At 40.7% G+C, this 20696-nt stretch overlaps 2 protein-coding genes across 20 annotated transcripts in view; one reads left to right on the forward strand and one right to left on the reverse strand.

Annotated features, from left to right (window-relative positions):
* The window catches only part of Hnrnpc (heterogeneous nuclear ribonucleoprotein C (C1/C2)), a 30739-nt gene extending 18708 nt beyond the window's left edge, over positions 1-12031 (reverse strand). For 5 of the 18 annotated variants that reach the window (XM_028788568.1, XM_028788561.1, XM_028788558.1 and 2 more), the window contains exon 1: positions 11880-12012. The gene's annotated coding sequence lies outside the window, so the exon portion shown is untranslated. Of the gene's footprint in view, positions 1-5425; positions 6644-11879 lie in introns of all 18 variants that reach the window. The other 13 variants (XM_028788567.1, XM_028788564.1, XM_028788557.1 and 10 more) reach the window with 5 other exon arrangements.
* A 6075-nt stretch (positions 12032-18106) lies between these two features.
* The window catches only part of Rpgrip1 (RPGR interacting protein 1), a 50120-nt gene continuing 47530 nt past the window's right edge, over positions 18107-20696 (forward strand). For both annotated transcript variants that reach the window (XM_028788475.1, XM_028788476.1), the window contains exons 1-2: positions 18107-18179; positions 20211-20352. In XM_028788475.1, coding sequence (XP_028644308.1) covers positions 18107-18179; positions 20211-20352 — 215 coding nt within the window. The remainder of the gene's footprint in view (positions 18180-20210; positions 20353-20696) is intronic.

Here is a 20696-nt window from a genome sequence, read left to right on the forward strand (position 1 = left end):
GGCTAGCTTGGAACTTGGTAAGACCAGGCTAGGCTGGACTCAACCTGGGATTAAAGGTGTGTGCCACTGTTACTAGTCTCCTGAGTTCGGTTCAAAAATTTTCCAAAGGCCGGGCGGTGGCTCACGCCTTTAATCCTAGCACTTGGGAAGCAGAGGCAAGCGGATTTCTGAGTTTGAGGCCAGCCTGGTCTACAGAGTGAGTTCCAGGACAGCCAGGGCTACACAGAGAAACCCTGTCTCGAGAAACCAAACAAAATTTTCCAACTAATCCCAACTTAAAGATTGAAGTGCGCCTAGGGACTCTGCCTCAAAAATTAAACAAAACAACAAAAAACAAAAAACCCCAAAATCCACCAATCCTCTTCTAACATTCTTGGGGTATACCAGACACAAGATACACTACATACATGTAGGCAAAACACAGAAAAATTTTTGGCCACCTACACTCATGAGCACATATTCTCCAAATGCAATTTAAAAAATAAACCACATGACCTCCATGCTACTCAGAAAGTCAAATACAACAACATCTATACATCTGTCTACATTTTCATTATCTTTTTTTATAATTATTTGGGGGAAAGTAGCACAGACTGGGCTTGAATTTACCAACAATCCTCCTGCCTCACTCCGCCTCCACACCTGGCAATTAAACATGTTAAATATAACATTTAAATTCTAACTCTGGTATATATAATCCTCAAGGACAATATCAGTTTTCTTTACAATGTACTCTCCCGTAATTTTAGCCGCCAGCTTTTAATGTTAATATACAAAGGCATTTATAGTTAAAAAGATTAAATTAAGAACAAATGTATCTTCAAACTATATTACTTTATTAATACTAAAGAGAATTTTTTGCTTAAATCATACTACATACTCTAAAATATCTGTCAGGACTGGCCAGAAAAGCTTAAATTTGTTACTAAGGTTTTTTTTGTTTGTCCGTTTTTCTTGAGACAGGGTTTCTCTGTATATCCCTGGCTGTCCTGGAACTCACTCTGTAGATCAGGCTGGCCTTGAACTCAGAAATCCACCTGCCTCTGCCTCCCAAGTACTGGGATTAAAGGCGTGCACCACCACCACCCGGCAATAAGTCCTTTTTTTAAAAATATGCATTGGTTGGTGTAGAAGGTGTGGGATCCTGGAACTGAAGCTACAAACAGTTGTGAGCTGCCAAAGTGAGTACTAGGGTTTGAGCCACCTCTACCCTCAAATCAGGAAACCAGGTGTATGTAGGTTTTTACAAAGACAAGTAAAACTATGGACAAGGCTGGCCTGAAATTGAGATCCACCTGCCTCTGACAAATTCAGAGGATAAAGATATGCCACTATGTATGGCCAATCAGATAATGTCCAGCTACCAGAAACGATTTTCTGGAACTGTTACTGTGATTATTAGCCACAATGGGATTCCTGGGAACTGAAGCTAAATCTTCTGCAAGAATAAATGTTCTTCTCTTACTTTATCTTAAGGACCCAAGTTCAGATGACACTCATATGACTCAAACATTAGTAACTCCAGCTCCAATAGATACAGTGCACTCTTTTGAACTCTAGGCACAGGAGCAAGTACACACACACACACACACACACAATGTTTGAATACTTTTTAATAAAGTGAATAAAAAATATATAATAAATAAATGGTAGCTAACGCATAAAAGCACACAAAAACTCAGGAACCTAACAAATGAATAAAGAAAGTTAAGATGCTGAAGTATAATTTAGCCAGTTTTTTGTTTTTTACGTCTGTATTCTGAGTGCTCTGCCTGAATGTATGAATACCAGTTGAGTGCCTAGTACTCAGAGGTCAAAAAGAGGGTATCAAATGACCTTATACTGGAGTTTTGGATGCTTGCAAACCACCATGTCAAAATTGAACTAAGCCAGGCAGTGGTGGCACGCGCCTTTAATCCCAGCACTTGGGATGCAGAGGCAGGCAGATTTCTGAGTTTAAGGCCAGCCTGGTCTACAGAGTGAGTTCCAGGACAGCCAGGGCTGCACAGAGAAACCCTGTCTAGAACCCCGCCCCCCCCAAGAAAAGAATTGAACTGAGGTATTCTGCACGAGTAACAATAGCTCTTTCTGCTGAGCCATCTTTCCAGGCCCTAGTCTTTTACCAAGGTAAAATGGCCAGTATTCCATGAGTGGTGGCACAACTTTCATGGAAGCATTCTAAGCAGATAGATCTGGATCTGACCTGAGTTCCAGGCTAGCCAAGACCATAGTGTAACCATTAACTGGACTCAGCAATGTTTTTTAACATTAAGGAAAAGGAAAATAAAGATCAGAGTATCACAGTAAAATTCTATCTTTAGTGTTGAAATTAAGAATCCACTGGCTGGAGAATGGCCCATACCTTTAATCCCAGCACTGATGAGCAGAGGCAGGCAGATCTGAATTTGAGGCCAGCCTGATCTTCAAAACAAATTCCAGGATAGCCAAGGCTACAGAGAAAACTTGTCTCAAAAAACATACAAAAAAGCCCACTAAGTTTTAAAAATTGTAACTAAGCCATTTTTAAACTTTTTTGAAGATATGCTTCATTTTGAACTCTATACAGCTCAGGATATCCTTGAAGGACTTCCTAAGTGCTGAATTATAGTTATGACAAGCAACTCAGGCTTTCAAACACAACATTTTAGCAGATCAGTGTAGCTGCCACTTTAGAACAGACTAACATGTAAGAGGAGAAAAAGAAATGGACATCAACTGCAATAGAGACAATGATGAACTGGCTTCAACCAAGAAAACAGCACTAAATGCTTTTAAATGAAAAGCTGATGACATGATAGGAAAGAAAAAGTGAAAACTGTAGTCTGTTAACTGAAGATGTCAAAACAAACGAATGTGAACAGTCTAGATACAGTTTGTCTTTGAAATAAAACACGTGAAATGTTCACATTTAAATTCTAACTCTGGTATATACAATCCTCAAGGACAACAGCAGTTATGTTTTCTTTACAATGTACTCTCCTCCCCTAATTTTAGCCACCAGCTTTTAATGTTAATATAAAAGCTTTTATACTTAAAAAGATTAACTTAGAAAACAATGCAACGCCTTTAATCCCAGCACTTGGGAGGCAGGAGGCAGAAAAAGGTGGATTTCTGAGTTCAAGGCCAGCCTGGTCTACAGAGTGAGTTCCAGGACAGCCAGGACTACACAGAGAAACCCTGTCTCGAAAAAAACAAAAAAAAAAAACAAACAAACAAAAAAAAACCCCAGCAACAAAAAAAACCCCAAATGCATCTTTAGACTCTATTAATTTTACTAAGAATACTGTGAAGATCTGTTTAAAATATACTTGTCTCAATACAGTTTGTCTTTGAAATAATTACTGTCCTTTTCTGAAACATCAAGTATCAACACATTGAAGGCCAACAGGCTGGCCTTGAAAACAAGGCAGCAATTCTGGCTCTGTATCAGGAGTGAGTCAACAAACCCTGTTTGAAGTTGGTTCAGCAAATCTACCAGGTAGATTACTGAATAGATACAAATCTATAAATGTCCATACTGTTATATAAATTTAATGGCAATCACTTCAGATAAAAAAATCATAGGACTGGAGCAGCTCATGGAATTAATACAAAATAAAAACAGACTGAGAATCAAACACAACTCCAATATTTAAAGAAACAGCAACAACCTGGAAGCAAAGTTTCACAGTGGCATAGGTCTTAGCTTCTCAATCTGAGGGTTGAGATTCCCCCAGGGAATAACGTATCACATCAGAAATTACCAGTATGATTCATAGCAGTAGCAAAATTAGTTATGAAGTAGCAACAAGGTACTTTTTATGGTTTGGGTTGACCACAGCATGAAACTGTATTAAAAGTTTGCAGCATTAGGAAGGTTGAGAATCACTGGTTTAGGTGGTTAAATGATAAATGTCAAGTGAGATGGGAAGTGAAAAAAATAAGACAATGTGTTTAGTTTATTTAGTTTAGTTTACCTCAACCATTATTTTTTTTCTTCAAGTGAAATTTTTTAAAGTGGCTGCTTTTTTGGGCTAGAGCTCAGCAGCCACAAACTCATCCAAAGGATCCAGGGTCAATTACCAGCACCCACATGGCAGCAAATTCTAACTGCAGTTCCAGGGTGACCTAAAGCCTACTTCTCGTCCCAGAGGGCACCAAGCATGTACCAGGTAACAAGACACACATAATTTCTAAAACTGAAAATGTCATGTCACCTCCTACTTGACCCTTCACTGGCTCACGTTTTTATCATCTGGCCTTATCCTAACATTCAGTTTACACCCTCTTAAAAGGTGTCAGTGGCCTCCTGATATAGGTGTCAGTGGCCTCCTGATATTATACCTACTACTGCAACCTTCTACAAAGCTGTGCATAAATCTCATATAGTATCTCTCACTCTATCACCAACAAGTAGGCTGAGGTTCTCCTGACAGATAGTTGATTCCCTAAACTAGAAATGAGTAACCTTAAAAAATGAACTTGTAGATGAAGCAATCAAATTGGCCCTATAATGAGCAGGTGCAACACAACACAAAGTTTTCATGGAAGGCACCAATATTTAAAAATAATCTTTTCTAGATTCTACTTTAGTTTCCACTATTTTCTTTTCTGTGATGCTACCTTAGGTGATCATTTGACCTCAATATTATTTTGTTCAAGTATGAGAAGGCATATGATATACCCAAATGTCACAGGACTTTCTAAGTTGAAAACATATAAAGAATAACTCTAAATGGCCAGATGTGGTGTTGTTTGTCTTTTATTCCTACCACTCAGGAAGCAGAAGCAATCAGAGGCTTCTAGTCATTGCTGGACAATCTGAGTTCATGTAGATCCAGAATTAAACAGGTCTTCCTATTTTAAATTTTAAAAGGCATATCTTTTTCTTAAAATCTTAAAGATATTTGCAAGACAGGATTTTGATACTATCTATTGATACTACTATACTTCTTAAGGTTGGATCCACGTAATTTTTGTTTTTTTCCAAGAGTGGTACCACACTAGCCTCAAACTCCTATTTCAACTGTCATTATAGGCATTCAAGTATTATCTTAAAACTTGTGCTTTAAAATATAATTAAAAACTGTAAAAAGATTACGTATAAGCAATGTCTCTTATATTCCTGGCTGGCCACAAATTATTTAAAGCCAAAGGAAGACCTTGAACTTCCTATACTACTATATGGATCCATAGGTGTGACTGTCACCAGGCCCAGTTTATGAATGAATTAAAACTCAGGGTCCTTATGCAAACCAGGCACTTATGAATTAAGTTATATACCCAGATCCCAAAGGTTACTCTAAACAGCTCAACGATAACCTGAGAGAACTGTCTAGGAGGTACTTTCATTTCCATAGTACTACCTATACATCAACTAAATTTAAATGAGTTTGTTTATTTCCTAGTCTTCGCAATGAAACCAAGTGGACCTCACACCTCTTACCATCACCCAGGAAGGGTGTACATCTGTTCCGAAGGCCCCCCTGGCTCCAGGTCATCCTGGCTGTTGCTGCTCCAGACTGGGGATCCATGTTGCTGCGGCTTGTGGTTTGTGAGGGGGGTAGTGTACAGGAAAAGCAGGATGGGATTTCAAGGGAAACAGTAGGAAGATGGCTTTTTGGGAAAATGCCATCACCATTATAGGTGTTAAATAGTACCACACACATTTTATTGCAGCACAGTTTTAAAAATCTTACAAATGAAAGATTAAAAAGAAAAAAAATAAAAAGAAAAAAAATTAAAAATACAGACGTCCAGAGATGCTCTAAAACAGTTAAGTTAAAGATCAGGAAAAATAAGGTCAAAGACTTAACAGCCAGTAAAATTATTTCCAGTGTGGGGAAGGGGTTGAGGGCAAGGGTGGGGTTGGGAGAGAAAAGGTTTATGTGATCAAACTAAAAATGCTAACACCTTCACTTTCTCTCCCAAGATGGAAAACTCCAAAGTCAATCAGGAGGCTGAAGAAATCTTAACATTCAGAAAAACTCCACTTTAATCCGTTTAAAAATCATCATTATCATCATCATCATCACCATTATAAGTATAATAATAATAACTAGTAAGTAACAACAATAAAAAGGAAACCAGCGAAAGTCAGGAAAAATGTAAAAAAAAAATTGTAATAACTTACTGTAGCTGAAGATCAAAAAAATCTCACTGTAAAAAAACAAAAATAAAAATAGCCCAGATTAGAAAAACGGGAGGTCTAAAAATGTCAAGTCAGTAAAGTTCAATTCTTTTCTTTTCCAAAAGCAGTTTCCACAAAAACCGCAAGGGTAATGTTCTCAATAGCAGACAAGCAAAGCCCTTTCCACATCATCAGTTAATCTTAAAAATACACGAGGAAGTAGAGAGGTCAGTTTATGAGGCTAAAAGGCTCCTCCTCTAACCCAACTGCTGCAGAAAAAATAGAAATAGAAATTTTAAAAATTACATCTTAAATCCAGGTCCCGTTTGTTTTGTTTTGTTGTTTTTGGAAATAATTTTTAAAAAAACACCTGTATGTTTGCCGTAGTGCACACCAAGTTGCATCAGTATGTTTAAAATGTCTTTATAAAATCAATTTTGGAATGGGAATGTGTGTGTTCTGGAAGGGTGGGGAAGGGAAGTTAAAAATCAAAGCTGAGCTCCAGTGAGTAAGGATGGGGTTCGCCTTGCTGCCCTGTGAAAGGAGAAGGGACAGATTGAGTCATAGTTCCTCAGAAATGTGCCCTAAACCCAAGACAGAACACTGTCTGTTGCATCTAACACATTTTGGTAAAGCATTAACATTTCACTGGGAGGGAGAGAGCCTTTAGAGAGTCATCACTTTTATTAGTGACTGTTTTTACAATTCACCAACATCAGTAGGTGGCTGAAGTTACTACTAAAGTCGGTATCCCCTTTAAGGGGACTGATACTGTATGTTCACTTTGTAATCAGCAGATTGGGCAACAAAAATACAGAAAAACCAGGCCAACAAATGGAGATGAAGTGAATAACAGATTCATGGGATTCAAAACCTAAGGTCATGTATTTTTCCTATGACTAATACAGACTAAAGATGAATGAATGGTCTATCATGAAGACATACACTAAAAGGGACTCCTCTATCCTCAAAACCAAAGAGTGAAGACCCCCTAAGGCTTTGATAAGATTCTACAGCCAGAGTGAAAGAAAGATGTTCTTAAAAAGGAGCCAGCCCTTTTTATTCATCATCACTGACAGTGAGAAACCATAGAGATGAAGGGACAGTTTATGTCATGAAATAGATAATAAAAATTGTGCCCTTGTGGATGTGTCCCATTTTTTATCTCATCTAGTGTACCTAACTAATCCCAAGGTATGAAGAATCTGACATAATGAAAAACTGAAACAATGTACATGACACAAACTCATTTTATCAGCTGAAAGAAATGTAGTTAGTATCTACTCATTGTGGAAATAAGACTTGGTTATATTTCATTTCATTAAGACAAGAGGCCTTAATTTTCCCTTACAAATTTCATGTTAAAATTATAAACTGAAGACTTAGAAGTATTTATCAAGCAAACCCTTATTTAAAAATACCAAGACTACAAACAGAACAAATACTTTAAACTATTTAGACTAAGCATCAATTTCAAGTAGACAAGCATATATAACTGTAGAGTAAGTTTCTAGGTAGAACATTGATGTTTGAAAGTTATCTGTATTTTGGAGGTAATTATAAAGAAAAATTCTATTTGGTACTTCTACCCTGAACCCAGAACCAAAATCTTCAGGATGTTAGCCTGCTAGATTAAAAAAAAGAAAAAAATCTTTAGTACGTGTATGTACATGTACACACACACAAACACAACACAGACTTAAAAAGCAGCTGTGCATAATTATGTACCCATTTAGTCCCAGCAGAGGCAGGTGGAGGATCTGAACTGGAGGCCACCCTTCTCTACATAGTGAATTCCAAGACTGGCCAGAGCACCAAGCTATGTAATGAGACCCTGTCTGGAAAAAGCCAAAAAACATTAAAAAAGAAAAAAACCTAGCAATGTAAAAAGCATTACATGTTTTATGTCAACAAGTTATAGAACTAATGAGCTCCTGCTACTTTTTTAAAAAGCAAAATGTCTCTCAATAAAAAAAAAAAAGCATATATAGAGTTGGAAAGATGGTTCAGCAGATAAGAGCACTCTGCTCTCACAGAGGTTCTATCTTTAACTCCAACACCCACATGCTAGCTCACAACCTAATTCTAGTTCCAGGGGGTCCTATGTTTTCTTCCTGGCTTACATGTCCAGCAGACACACACAGTGCACATACATACATGGCAAGCACTCATAACATAGCACAATTAAAATTTAAGTATTTCTAGGCTATACTATCAAAACTCTCATTAGGGTTTGGATGAGCTCTAAAAGGACACTCAAAAATGAGTCAAGACAAGAAACATCACCTGGTACTTATTAAAAATGTAAAATCTAGAGAACCATGACTCAACTGGAAACTGGTAGTCCAGAGCCCAGTAGTCTTTTATTAAACTATTGAGAACCGATACTCAATGTAGCTTTTCAAAAACACCTAAAAGTTATTTTTCACCAGCCAATTCTTCAGCAAATCTAGTTCATACAAAGCCGTAACCCTGCCAATGAAAGTTGAGTTATAAGTAAATAATGCTAGTAACAAATATCAATAAAGTTACTTGACTGCTGACCATAATAGTGTTTTTAGGGTAGTCAATAGCAATGACTAGTTTTCCTTTTTTTTAAGATGAGATCTCATTTGTTAACACTTGCTGGCCTGTAACTGGCTGTTTAGGCAAAGCTAGCTTCCAACTCAGAGATCTGCCTACCCACCTCCCAAGTACTAGGGTATACACTTTACCAGTAAGAGGAGTAATAAATTTAGGAAACAGAGGTGGGGGGTGGAGTGGGACAACTTTTTGTGTATTTTGTCAGCTACTTTCAACAATGACTAGGGTTAAATCAGAGTTCAAGTTTTCTATATAAAGTAGGCAGTCTAGTTTTACAGCTCAAAACAAATCCAGAATTCTAATTTACTGGATATTTATGAGATACAGTTTTTACAGCCGGGTGGTGGCGGCGGTGGCACACGCCTTTAATCCCAACCACTTGGGAGGCAGAGGCAAGTGGATTTCTGAGTTCGAGGCCAGCCTGGTCTACAGAGTGAGTTCCAGGACAGCCAGGGCTACACAGAGAAACCCTGTCTCAAAAAACCAAAAAAAAAAAAAGGTAAGTTTTTACTCAGCCAAGATTTCCCAATTATTACACTCCCTAGTTAGTATCTTACACTTACCATATATAATCTATAAGGCTGTAACAAACTATTTGGGTATATATTCCTTACTTGCTTGAACAGCTACTCCATAAGCCAATCCATCTAGAGATCAAACTGCAAACATGTTTCTCTAGAGAATAGTAACCACTACCAAGCATTTCTGAAAATGGCTTGACCATGGCAAATGAGAAGATCCAAACCCTTGCAATTTTAACAGTTTCCTTACTAGCCAAATGAAAAATGCTATCATTTTAATCTGGCCTCAAAATTCCAAGAAAACCCATACTCTGCCAGGACTGGAGGTGCCTCACCAGGCCTTGCCTACATTTCTCACACTTAATGTCAGGTATACCTCAAATACTACCAATAATCTTCTTGCATAATTTCTAACATTTATTTATAAGATTATTTTTGATGGATGACTTCCTCTTACCTGTTTTTCACTGTTCACCAGGGCAAAACTCTCTACCCTTTATCTACTCTATGTTTTAAAGGCACATGTCTTTCCCGTCACTCTCAGGCAGAGGCAGGTGGATCTGAGTTCAAGGCCAGCCTTATCTACAAAGGGAGGCCAGGACTATTACTGAGAAACCATGTCTCAAAAAAAAAAAAAAATGTAGGAGGCTATTTTTTCCCTTTATCTTTCTAACTTCTTTTTTTAAAAAAAGATTTCATGTATGAGTACACTGTCTCTTGTCTTCAGACACACCAGAAGAGGGCATCAGTTCACCATTACATATGGTTGTGAGCCACCATGTGGCTGCTGGGAATTGAACTCAGGACCTCTGGAAGAGCAGTGCTCTTAACTGCTGAGCCATCTTTCCAGTCTTGTTTTTTTCCTTTATTCTCTGCTTTTTTTCTTTAGACAGGGTCAATACCCCAAGCTGGACCAAGGATGGTCTTGAACTAACTCTTCCTAACTCAAGTGCTCAAATTAGATGAGTAGGCCATTTACATTCTATTAAGTATGCTTTAAAGTAAAATTTGTATAGCTTAAACTAAAATTAGTACTGTATTTTTGTGACTTAATCAAACCAATTGTTTTTCTGTGTACCCCTGGCTGTCCTGGAACTCACTCTGTACACCAGGCTAGCCTTGAATTCAGTTATCTGCCTTCCTAGCGCTGAGATTAAAGACTGCGCCACCACACACAGTGAAATACCAATTTTATAGTAAGTGTATGTAATAAAATAACTCCGAAGTAAATTACTATGACACAGAAATCCCACACTCAGTCCTGGGGATTGAATTCGGGGCATCCTGAATCCTAAGCACTACCACTGGGCTACATTAAAAAGAACTCAACACCTACAAGAAAGCAACTAATTTGTTTGTTTGCTTGTTTTTTGTTTTTCGAGACACGGTTTCTCTGTGTAGCCCTGGCTGTCCTGGAACTCACTCTGTAGACCAGGCTAGCCTTGAACTCAGAAATCCGCCTGCCTCTGCCTCCCAAGTGCTGGGATTAAAGGTGTGCACCACCACCGCCCCGAAACTAATTTGTTTTTAAGCACAGTTTTACTATGTAGTCCAGAGCTGCCTTGCAATGAGTAAGGTCCTGTCTCAGAGCCTCTAGAACACATACAGCCCTGCACTACTATACATAGCTGTAAACTGCCTTTCTGAGTTTTAGGTGGATAGGATTAATACTGAAGTATTTGTAAACCATTACTGTGCCTTTTAATTACTGTTCCCCAAGTCCAGCTTGAAATTTTTCTGTTAATTTCTGAGTCAGGTTCCCCTTCTTTAAAAAAAAAACTGTCTTTTTTTTTCCTTTTTGGAGACATGGCTTCTCTGTGTAGCTGTCCTAGAACTCTCTTTGTAGACCAGGCTGGCCTAGAACTCGAGACCTGCCTGTCTCTGCCACCCAAGTGCTGGGATTAAGGGCGTGCACTACCACCACCTCCACTCGGCTCACTAAGTCTTTTTGTGTACAGGGTATTCTAGTAACACAGTGAAAATACTTGACCTGTCAAGTACGATCCTGTCAACCACTTTTAAGCCTCACGTCTCTCTGTGACAGTAGTACCTACCTCAAGCAAAGTTCCACTAACTTATATGATTTGTAACCTGCAGATAAAAAGTAAGCTGTAATTATTCCAATTAAAATTTAGTCTTCGGCACTTCCCTTTACAAACACTCCGACTTTTAACCATTTATTCCTAGAGGAAAAAAAGTAATGACTACTTAATCTATTGTTAAAACGCTGTTCAGACGCCATGTGACCCGCCTGGAATTTAGAAGCTTCCAGTAGTAAACCATGTTATCGCTCCCCCACCCCTGTCCGACGTTTATCTTAGAAGATAATAACGGAATCAGCAAGACATTCACTAAAAATACATTAACAAGCATTTCGTTCTTCGCTTTCTTGCTCCCCCTTGGAATCCTAATGGACGAAGAAAATGAAAGTAGCCGTTAAACACGAGCGCGCAAACAGGGTATTTTCGTACGCACCGTGGCCTAGAGGTCACTAGGTTGAATCTGCGCCAAGGCCGAGGCCTGTTGACTCCCGCCTTGGACCCAATCCCCAACGCACACGAACAAACGCGGCCTCGGTTTCTGCCGCGAGGCCGTTTTCTCCCCTACACCCGCTGGCGGGGCCCAGCATCCCAGGGCCTCCCCTGAACTCGCCCTCTTCGGCTTACCAAGAGTTAGGAGAGAGAGAAGAGACTGCCTCTCCTACTGCAGGTCTACGCCGAGACGCCGGAGCTACAACAGCAAGGAGCCACACGACCGTTCGCTCTCCGTCTCCTCACAAAATGGCCCCCGAGCTCCTCTGCCGCCGAGACAAAAGTCCAGCCCCCACCACGCTCCTGGAGGCGTTCCTATTGGCTGTGACTTTTCTCGCTCCCGCTCCTAATTAGATAGCGCTACCGCTCCTCACAATTCCGTCCAATCATAACCCGAGGTGGGTTTGGCTAATTGAGAGAATTTCCACATGCGTAACAGAGGCTAGTTAGTAATTGGTTACGCTTCCTGTCACTTGGTATCTGACGGATGGTTATTGGTCACTGTACCAGACGGAAAGCTGGGTGGAATTTTCGCCTTTGTATCGCGCACAGCTTCTCATCCGGGTATCTGGTGGATCTGACTGACGGCCGTGTTGTCCTATCAGTGCTTCCTAGAGATCCTAGGTCAGGCCAGATCACCGCATTTCCGCGGCGCGGGGGTGGGAAAGCCTGGGTGGTGTCTGGTAGCGGGTGCAAAGGACCTGCCCTGGCCCCAGGCCTAGGAAAAGGGAAGCGCAAACAAGCTTCAGAGTGGCGCGGAGAGTAATCCCTAGACTGCCTGAAGTGTTGATAGCTAACCGGTTCTGCAGTTATTTTCAAATTCAGATCCTTTTAAGTTGCTAGATTCTATAAACTGTTGGAAGGACGTGGCCTTCTCTGAACAGCTCCCTCCAAACCAACTGGTTTATGTAGTTCTCTCCTGTAGGAGCAATTACCTGAACCCCTATAAACCTGTTTTCTAGTCCCTAGTCATCACAAAATCTGCAAACCCAATGGCCAGCCACTTCAATTTCCCATTTCCTGGAATAGCTTGAAAATACTTAGTCCCCTTGGATCTGGTCTGCCAGTAAAGCTCTGGTTATACTGTAGGAACATTAAACAAACCAAAATGTATATAGTTACCGAGAAAGGGAGATGGTACCCCAGGAAATTTCCTGATTAAAAAAAAAAATCTTTTAGATATTCTTTAGACCTTTAAACCTTTGACATTTTCAAAGGATTTATTTTATATGTAACAGTTCAGCGAGTTTATGTGTTCCCAATTTTACATTTTTTTTTTTTTTTTTAAGAAAGGTTTGGGGTAGATGGTGTTTTCAGTACAAGGCTAGCCTGGTCAAGTTTCAGGACAGCTAGGGCTATATAGGGAAACTATCTCAAAACAAAACAAAACAAAAAAAAACAATAATATAGGTAGGGAGATAGATAGATAATAGACAGACAGAGAGACAGACAGATAATTGGGGAGCCAGAAAGTAGTTAACAACAACTGCTGATCTTCCAGAAGACTGAGGTTCAATTAACAGCACCCACATAGGAGCTTACCATATAACTCCAGATCCTTGGGGTTCCAACCCCCTCTTCTGGCCTCTGGTGTAAGGGCACCAGGCACTCATGTGATACACACACCTGCAGACAAAACACACATGCATATGACTTTTTTACAAATTAAATAAGACAAGTGCTGGGCTCAGTGATAGGGAGCTTGCTTAACACACACAAGGTCCTTGGTCCAATCCCCAGTACAACAAAATAAGAGACAAATAGAGAAAGACTGGAGATTTCTGTGTGTTGCTGTTAGGGAACCAGGGAACCCTCCTGCTTTACTCTTCCCTTTTCCTTTCCTTTCCCATACTGGGTTTCTCTGTGTAGCCTCCCCACTGTCCTGGAACTAACTTTGTAGCCAGGCCTTGAATTAGAGATCTGTCTGCCCCTAAGTGCTGGATCAAAGCCTTGAGCCGCCATACCCAGCTCCTAGTTTACATTTTATTTGTTTATTTTGGAAGGCACACTGGTGAACAAAAGAAAACCTGCACTAGTTGGTTCACCCCCTAACAACAAGTGAGTACTAAGGATTGAACAAGGGTCATCAGGTTTGGCTGCAGGCACCTCTACCCATTGAGCCATCCCAGTGGCCCTAAATCTAATATTATCATTATTAGCATTTTTATTAAAGCAAGACACAAAGCCAGTTGCAGTGGCGCAGGCCTTTAATCCCAATATTGGAGACAGGAGCAGGCAGATCTTTGAGTTCTAAACCAGCCTTATCTACAGTTCCAAGATAACCAAAGCTGTCAGAGGAGACTGTTGAGACATGAGTTTAAGCCAGTACAAATTCTTTATTAGCCACTGGCTAATTCACTGGCCACTGGCTAAGTGGCTAAGTGGCTAAGCCACTGGCTGTTCAGGGTTCCAGTGTACCACTGAGCCCTTCTCAGGATGAGTTTCTTTATTGTTGTTTGTTGTTTTTCCAAGACAGGGTTTCTCTGTGTAGCCCTGACTGTTCTGGAACTTGCTCTGTAGCCAAGGATGGCCTCCAACTCACAGAGATCACCTGTCTTTGCCTCCTTCTGCTGGGATTAAAGGTGTGCACTGCCATGCGACTCTGCTGCATGAAGTGGGAGCTCAGTAAGATGTGCTTAGGCTTGTTGGCCATTGAACCCCAGGATCCTTCCATTTTCACTTCCCTGGTGTTAGAAACAAACAAGCAATGGTCTCCTCTGACAGCTCCTAAACAGAGGCAAAGCAGTTTTGTAAAGTAGTTTGCTTTGGCCGGGGGTGGTAGCGCACGCCTTTAATCCCAGCACTTGAGAGGCAGAGGCAGGCGGATTTCTGAGTTCGAGGCCAGCCTGGTCTACAGAGTGAGTTCCAGGACAGCTAGGACTACACAGAGAAACTCTGTCTCAAAAAACCTAAAAAAAAAAAAAGAAAAGAAAAAAGAAGGGTGATGGTTTGCCAGACAGTGGTGGCACACGCCTTTAATCTCAGCACTTGGGAGGCAGAGATTTCTGAGTTTGAGGCCAGCCTGGTCTACAGAGTGAGTTCCAGGACAGCCAGGGCTATAAAGAGAAACCCTGTCTCAAAAAAAAAAAAAAAAAAAAAAAAGAGTGGTGGCTCATGCCTTTAATCCCACCACTCAGGAGACAGAGGCAGGTGAATCTCTGTGAGATGGTGAGATGTAGGCCACCCTGGTCTACAGAGTTCCAGAATAACCAAAGTTACACAGAGAAACCTTATGTAGTGGGACAAAAAAAAACATTTTTTTTTAAACATTATCCCTGTGATTAGAGGTACGGGCACCGGGGTTGGGTTGGGTTGGGTTGGTTTGGTTTGGTTTGGTTTGGTTTGGTTTGGTTTGATTTTTGGCACCAGGCTTTTATGTAAATTCTGAATGGACTCCGGTCCTCATGTGGTATATCAAACACTTTACACCTGAGCCATCGCCCCAGCTGTACTTTTGTTTTCTCTTATGCTAAAAGGTTTTCTCTTTCTTTTGTTTCTTCTGCCCTCTCTCATCACAGCAGTGACCTAAATCCAGCTTCTTATGAATTAATCCTTCTCTAACACATTCACCATCTGCCTCTGAAGTATGAGATTTCATCCTCTGACAATTTTTCTTGCAACTAATCTTTGCACAGACTGCAAAGTGCTTTTTTAGTTGATAAAATTTATATGTCATTAATAGTGTTTTCCTAGGATAGCAGAGACTGACTTTTGAGCAAACATCTAAATGTTATAAAAAATACTATGTGAACTTTCTGGGAGGAAATATAAAGTATAAAATTATAACTTTGAAATATAAAATTAATTATATAAAATAATTATTATATTAGTATATAATTATATATTAAAATTAATCATTAAAACATAAAATTATAGCTTGCCATTATAAAATTCACACACAGAAACTTTTTATTTTTTTGAAACAGGGTCTTATAATGAGTTCTAGGTCAGCCAAGACTATGTAGAGAAACCCTAATTCAAAAGAAAGAAAGGAAGGAAGGAAGGAAGGAAGGAAGCAAGGAAGGAGATAGAGAAAGCAAAGCAAAGCAAAGCAAAGCAAAGCAAAGGAAAGGAGAAAAGCATAGCCAGGTCTTGTTGTACAAAACTTTAATCCCACACTTGGAATCTCTGAGTTTGCTCAGCCTGCTTTATTGAGTCCTAGACAGCCAGGGTGGCACAGTGAAACCCTGTCTCAACAACAAGCAAGCAGGGGTGGCAGAGCACACTTTTAATCCCAGCATTTAGGAGGCAAAAGCAGGCCAGTCTCTTGAGTTTGAGGTCATACTGGTCCAGGATGTCCAGGGCTACACAGGGAAACCTTGTCTTGAAAATCAAAACCAAAAAAGAGAAAAAAGAAAATCAAAACCAAACAAAGGCAGAGATAAAAGAAGTAGACTGCCTTAAGCTTTAGTGGGAAAATATTAAATTATCCGAATTCATCTTTCACTTGAGAAGGGTCTGGGGCCAAGGATGAGTCAGAGACAATGCTCCCAGAGGGTCTTTTTCCTTAAATAGACCTCAAGACTCACTCTTTTCCCATTGTCTTGGCCTTCTAAGTGACTGGTTTTCTTGTTTTTGTTTTTAGAGATGAAATCTCTGTGCAACAGTCCTGGCTGCCCTGGGACTTGTTTTGTAGATCAGGCTGGCCTGGAACTCATAGAGATTCACCAGCCTCTGTTTCCCAAGTGCTAGGATTAAAGGTGTGCCCCACCACCACCTGCCCCCCCCCCCTTTAGGACAATAGCTATGTAGCCCAGGCTAGCTACAGACTCACTGCTTCTGCCTCTGCCAGAGTCCTGGGATTACAAGCAAGGGATCCCACACCTGGTCCTTTAACAATAGATGGAAAAGTCATTTTCCCAAAACCAACTCACTCTTATTAACCTTAAGCCAAACATATATTTTTCAGCTTCAGTTTTAGTGGAGAAGTTCCTGCGTTGAGTGATGCTTTATCTGCTGTCTCTCCAAGTTCAACATTCGACCAGGGAAAAGTACAGTCTTCTCTAGAAAGCTAAAAACAGAGCTACAAAGAGTTAACAGCTAAAAGGTCAGGATTAATGTCTCCTTGGGCCAGCAGGAGGACAAGAGGATTGGAAACAGGGGTATTAGAGACAGCAGGGAATCCAGAGGAAAGAAATGCATAGAACACTCTGGAAGGAGCCAGGACTGTAAGTTTATATCTAATGCATATTTATGATCTCTTATTTTTCAGCTTGATGCTTTTGAGAAGAGCAAAATAAGTATATTCATTTTGTCTCTTGTCAGCAGCTTTGGAGGCATAGACACCGAATCATCTTTGATCCTGTCACTTTCTTAGGCCTATCCCATAACCAACTCATTGTCAATGCTTTGATGCCTGCATGATCCATGCGTCCCTGGACCTCCACCCTTCCCAGCCTCTTGCTGAACAAAGACAATGCCTCCCTAGCACTGTTCTTGCCTCTATACTCATTATTCATTGTTTTCCACCCTTTGAGATGGGTCTCAGTATACCCCTGGCTAGCCTGGACTTCACTATGTAGACCAAGTTAGTCCTCCTGACAGCTGGCTTGACAGGCCTATGCCATCATACCCAGGCTCTTCTGCACTCTCTCCCACTTACTTACTTAATAACAGGGGAAACTCACACAATGCCACACTTTTGCCTCTATTGCTCATTTGTTCAAAGGAGAGGGATTCTTGACTTTCTTTGTCGTTGGTGGTGGGTTTTGTTGTTGTTGTTGTTGCTGCTACTGTTTGTTTTTTAGATAGACAGGGTCTCTCTGAATAGCTGACTGCCCTGGAACTCAATATGTAGACCAGACTGGCCTCAAACTCATAGAGATCAGTTTGCCTCTATCTCCCAAGTGAGTGCTGGGATTAAAGCATAGGCCACCATTCCCAGCTTAATTGTCATTTTCTGAAACATTGTCTAACTACATAACCGGAACTGACCTTAAACTTATGATCCTTCCTCTAATAAGAACAAGAATATGCCTCTTTCTAAACCTCCTCCAATCCCAAGCAAGGCAACCATCTCCATTCTTGTGCTCCCGAAGGGGTACTCACTCAGGGCATAGACAGAACATATTTTACAATCTATAAAAGCTGAGCCTATTGGTACAAGCCTTTAATCCTAGCACATAGGAGGCAAAGAGATGTAAGTTCCAGGCCAGGTCATGATTACTGAGTGCACAGCCTTTGACTTGTCCACGCCACCACAAATATAACTACGATGTGTCAGATACTATCACAAAGTACTGGGAAATTCCTACTGCAATTTAGGGAGGTCCTGCAGAAGACAGTCCAAAGTTAGAATTTCATCAAGGCTTTTCCTTTATTTAGTGTCTTCTAGGCTCTCTTACAGTCTGATCATTGAAGTGATGCTGCATCTACTGGATCATATGCCAGAGGATCTGCCAGTTAGAGACACAGATTCAATTCCTCTGTTGAAAGGTAGGTAAATCCAATACCTAGATATGGACGTCTTCACTGATTGAGATTCCTTGTCTGCCGTGACAGTCTTCACAGTATTGACTGTTTTCTTCCAGCCCTTTTCTTAAATTTTCACTTTATTTAAATATTAATCATATATGTATGTGTGTATACATGAGTGTGTGCGTGCATCACATGCATGCAAGTGCCGTAAAGCTCAGAATAGGTATCAGATCCCCTCCAACAGGAGTTATGGATGGTTGCAAGCCACCATGTGGGTGCTGGGAACTGAACCTGAGTCCTCGGCAAGAACAATAATTACTCTTAACCACTTAGCCACCTCTGAGCCTTCTTAGATGTCTTAGGGTTTTACAACTATGAAGAGACACCATGACCCTTGCAGTTCTTCTAAAGGAGAATATTTAGTTGGGGCTAGCTTACAGTCAGAGGTTTAGTCGATTAATGTCATAGCAGGAAACATTGTGGCATGCAGGCAGACACGGTGTCGGAGAAGAAGCTGAGAGTTTTACATCATGATCCACAAGCAGCAGGAGACTATGTACCACACTATGTGCAGCTTGAGCATAGGAGACCCCCAAGCCTGCCCCCAGTGATACACTTCCTCCAACAAGACCACGCCTCCTAATAGTGCCAGTCCAGTCGCTATGAGCCAAGCACTCAAACGCATGAGTCTATGGGGGCCATTCCTACTCAATCCTCCACATTAGATTTTCTTAATATTTGATTCTGATTCTGTGTGTATATCTGTATGTGAAGAGTACATACTAGAGGTCAAAGTACAGTCTTGGTGGTTGGCGCCTTTTATCTTCTGTTTTGAGACAGGGTCACTTACTGACTTAGGACTTGACTATGTAAGCTAGATAGCTTGCCTGTGCATTTTCATGTATCCATTTATCTTGGCCACCCAGTTTGTCACTGTTGGTATCACAGGCACATGCCAACCACAGCTGACCTTTCCATGTGGGCTCTGGATCTACACCCTGGTCCTCATGCAGTGAGACAAAGGTTCTACAAACTGAGACATCCCTCAGCCATTGAAGTTGTTGGCTTTTTAGCTTTTAATTTTTTTTCAAACTTAAACAATTTTATTTGAAAAATGAGACCAACCAAGTCCTGTCATCCTACAGTCCTGTATGCATTGGCATCCAATTCAAGGGAAACCTGGAAAAGAAGAGATGGGTGTGTCGTCTGAGATGCTCAGAGTGCCCCTGAAATTCTTTTTTTTTTTCTTCTTTTTTTGTTTTTTTTCGAGACAGGGTTTCTCTGTATAGCCCTGGCTGTCCTGGAACTCACTCTGTAGACCAGGCTGGCCTCGAACTTAGAAATCCACCTGTCTCTGTCTCTCAAGTGCTGGGATTAAAGGCGTGCGCCACCACTGCCCGGAGCCCCTGAAATTCTTATAATAAAAATTTTAGCTGGGCAGTAGTGGTACATGCCTTTAATCCCAGCACTTGGGTGGCAAAGCCAGGTGAATCTTGAAGTTTTTGGACAGCCAAGGCTACACAGAGAAATCCTGTCTCAAAAAACAAACAAACTTCTAGTACTTCGACATTTGCATGTGGAGCTTTGCATATGGAGAGCTCTTTTCAAGCATGCTGTGTTTGTTGTATGTAGCCCACCAGGAAAGGGCTTGGAAACTTTTCTGTCCACTAGCTTCTTTTCTATGTTGATAGGGTCTCACTGTGTTACCATAGCTGGCTTAGCCTAGAACTCTACATAGACCAGGCTGGGCTTGAACCCATAGAAATCTGCTTGTCTCTGTCTCCTGTGTGCTGGAGACATGGGCTTAAAGACATGGGCCACCATTTTTTTTTTTTTTTCAAGACAGGGCTTCTCTGTGTTGTCCTGTCCTGGAACTCACTCTGTAGACCAAGATGGCCTCATATTCAGAGATCCGCCAGCCTCTGCCTCCTGAGTGCTGGGATTAAATGCTTGTGCAACCATATTAGGCCCAAGACTCTTTAAAAATAAATGAGATGAAACAAACAAACAAGGAAACATGTAAAAATATTCTCCAATTACTCTCTTCAGGGACTTCAGGTAAGAATGTAAAGGCCCAGTCACAATTGGGCAGGATGAACCAAAAGGAACTGAGCTACAGACGCTTTCACCTACGTGAAGAGCCCATGCTGGTGAAGGAACTTTCTCCAAAGCAACGAAATAAAAGCAAAAGGTACCCAGAATTCTTAAAATTTCAAAATTACGCTGGGCAGTAGCACACGCCTTTGATCCCAGCACTTGGGAGTCAGAGGCAGGCAGATTTCTGAGTTTGAGGCCAGCCTGGTCTACAGAGTGAGTTCCAGGACAGCCAGAGCTATACAGAGAAACCCTGTCTCAAAAAAAAAACAAAAAAAAAATTTTTTTTTTTCAAAATTACACCACATTGGCTCTATGATAAATTGAAAGGATTATGTGTTGTTTAGTTGTATATACCGAAAATGACTCAAACATCAAGGATGTCAGGCCTAAGCATCCATCCATCTCTCTCTCTCTCTCTCTCTCTCTCTCTCTCTCTCT

Source organism: Grammomys surdaster, unplaced genomic scaffold (assembly GCF_004785775.1).
Source record: "Grammomys surdaster isolate TR1022 unplaced genomic scaffold, NIH_TR_1.0 125750, whole genome shotgun sequence".
Lineage (NCBI taxonomy): Eukaryota > Metazoa > Chordata > Mammalia > Rodentia > Muridae > Grammomys > Grammomys surdaster.